We start from the raw sequence: 1,603 nt of genomic DNA on the forward strand, positions 1-1,603 counted from the left end.
TGCTGAATACAATAAAATTAATGAGAAATCTTCTAAGTTTTAACTTTATATACTATTAAACTTGAGGAATGAATACACCTTTTGGAATTGATACTGTCATCATTATGCTAATATTTTATAGGGTCAATAACGAATTTAACATACAAGAATGGTTAACAATTTCTATTTTTCATTCAGCTGATATCTAATTCTTCCTAGGCTTCCAGATTTCAGCTTCCACAGAGTAGCCTCTGCCTTTATTTGGTTTACCTCAGTCAGGATATCAGCAGGACCTCCAGTGGCCATTAGGATAGTGCAAAGCTGCTGCAGTAAGCCACACTGGAACATAGCTTTTTGGCAGCTACTGGTAGCACCGGGAGGGTTATTTGGAGAAACCAGTACACGAACAAGCTGCGAAAGAAAGAGAACACAAAATCTGTCTTTTAAAGATTTGAAAAGTCTTGAGACAAATTTGATCTATATGAACAGAAAACCTATGTGAAGGATTCCCTCAACTGCTCATCCAGATCTAGGAGCTCTTTCCTTCATGCTCTCATGGCCATAGTTCTGTTACAGTACATACCACATTATGCTATTTCCTTAATTTTATCTCCTTCAGGTCATTGTGAACTCCCAGAGAGTAGAAACTGCCCCAGTCATTTTTTGTATCTCAAACAACAAGCATAGTATTTGTAACATAGTCCGTATTCAAAAAATGAATAATGAATAAGTAAGAGGATGGTAGATTTCGTATGGAAGTAAGGATGAAAGACCTAATCGTAAAGCAGGTTTGAAAATATAATGTCCTGAGGTGTGATAAAGTTCCTCCCAAACTGGAAATATTTAAAGAGAGGGTAAAATGAACAACTGGAGACATGGCTGAAGATTTGTGCATTAGGCAAGGCGTTAGCCTCATTGACTGTTAATGCTAATTAAAGCCCTAAGGTTCTATGATGCTATGATTAGTCTAACCTTGAACATGAAATTTCAGAGACATGAAAAATGTTATCTTAAACAACTGTTCAGCACAGTTTCATCTTCAAAATAAATTTGTATATACCTTACATCTTAAAACTAGAGTTATATGTATATGTGTGTACAAAATCTTATATATACATATATATATCAAAATCAAATGGTATATTTATGATAATACTTTATTAATGACAAAGTGCTATACAAACGTTACCCTAAATGTACAGAAGTAATCAATGATATAACAGAGGAGACTAAAACAATTTTATTGCTATAGCTGGTGCATGTGATAATGACTTCACTAAGAAAGGGGACGTTTTTGTGGGGGGAGATAAAATATAAAAAATAAAATGGGTATGAAAAGTGCTATTTTTACTGCTGGTGAATAAAAAGGTAACTGGCAATCACTAGAATTTGTGGAAAAACTCAGTCAGTAGTTAAATCAGTAAATTATGAAGAATTGAAATAGTTAACGTTTCCACGTCTGGCCTAGCAGACATTCTTCAAGAGGCTTCATTAATAAATTGATGTCACAGGAGAGAGGCTTTAGGACTACACATTGGCTCTTGTTCTTGGACCTTTCTAGTTAGACGTCGGTGGTTTTTATTTGTTGATTTTTGTTTTAAATTTATTACCCTTCCATTCCTGC

General features: G+C 34.5%; 1 protein-coding gene across 2 annotated transcripts in view; it reads right to left on the reverse strand.

Annotated features, from left to right (window-relative positions):
- Window positions 1–1,603, reverse strand: part of USO1 (USO1 vesicle transport factor) — a 92,368-nt gene that overhangs the window by 25,119 nt on the left and 65,646 nt on the right. For both annotated transcript variants that reach the window (XM_007455430.1, XM_007455431.1), the window contains one exon: window positions 250–390. In XM_007455430.1, coding sequence (XP_007455492.1) covers window positions 250–390 — 141 coding nt within the window. The remainder of the gene's footprint in view (window positions 1–249; window positions 391–1,603) is intronic.

Source organism: Lipotes vexillifer, unplaced genomic scaffold (assembly GCF_000442215.2).
Source record: "Lipotes vexillifer unplaced genomic scaffold, Lipotes_vexillifer_v1.1 scaffold749, whole genome shotgun sequence".
Taxonomy (NCBI): Eukaryota; Metazoa; Chordata; class Mammalia; order Artiodactyla; family Lipotidae; genus Lipotes; species Lipotes vexillifer.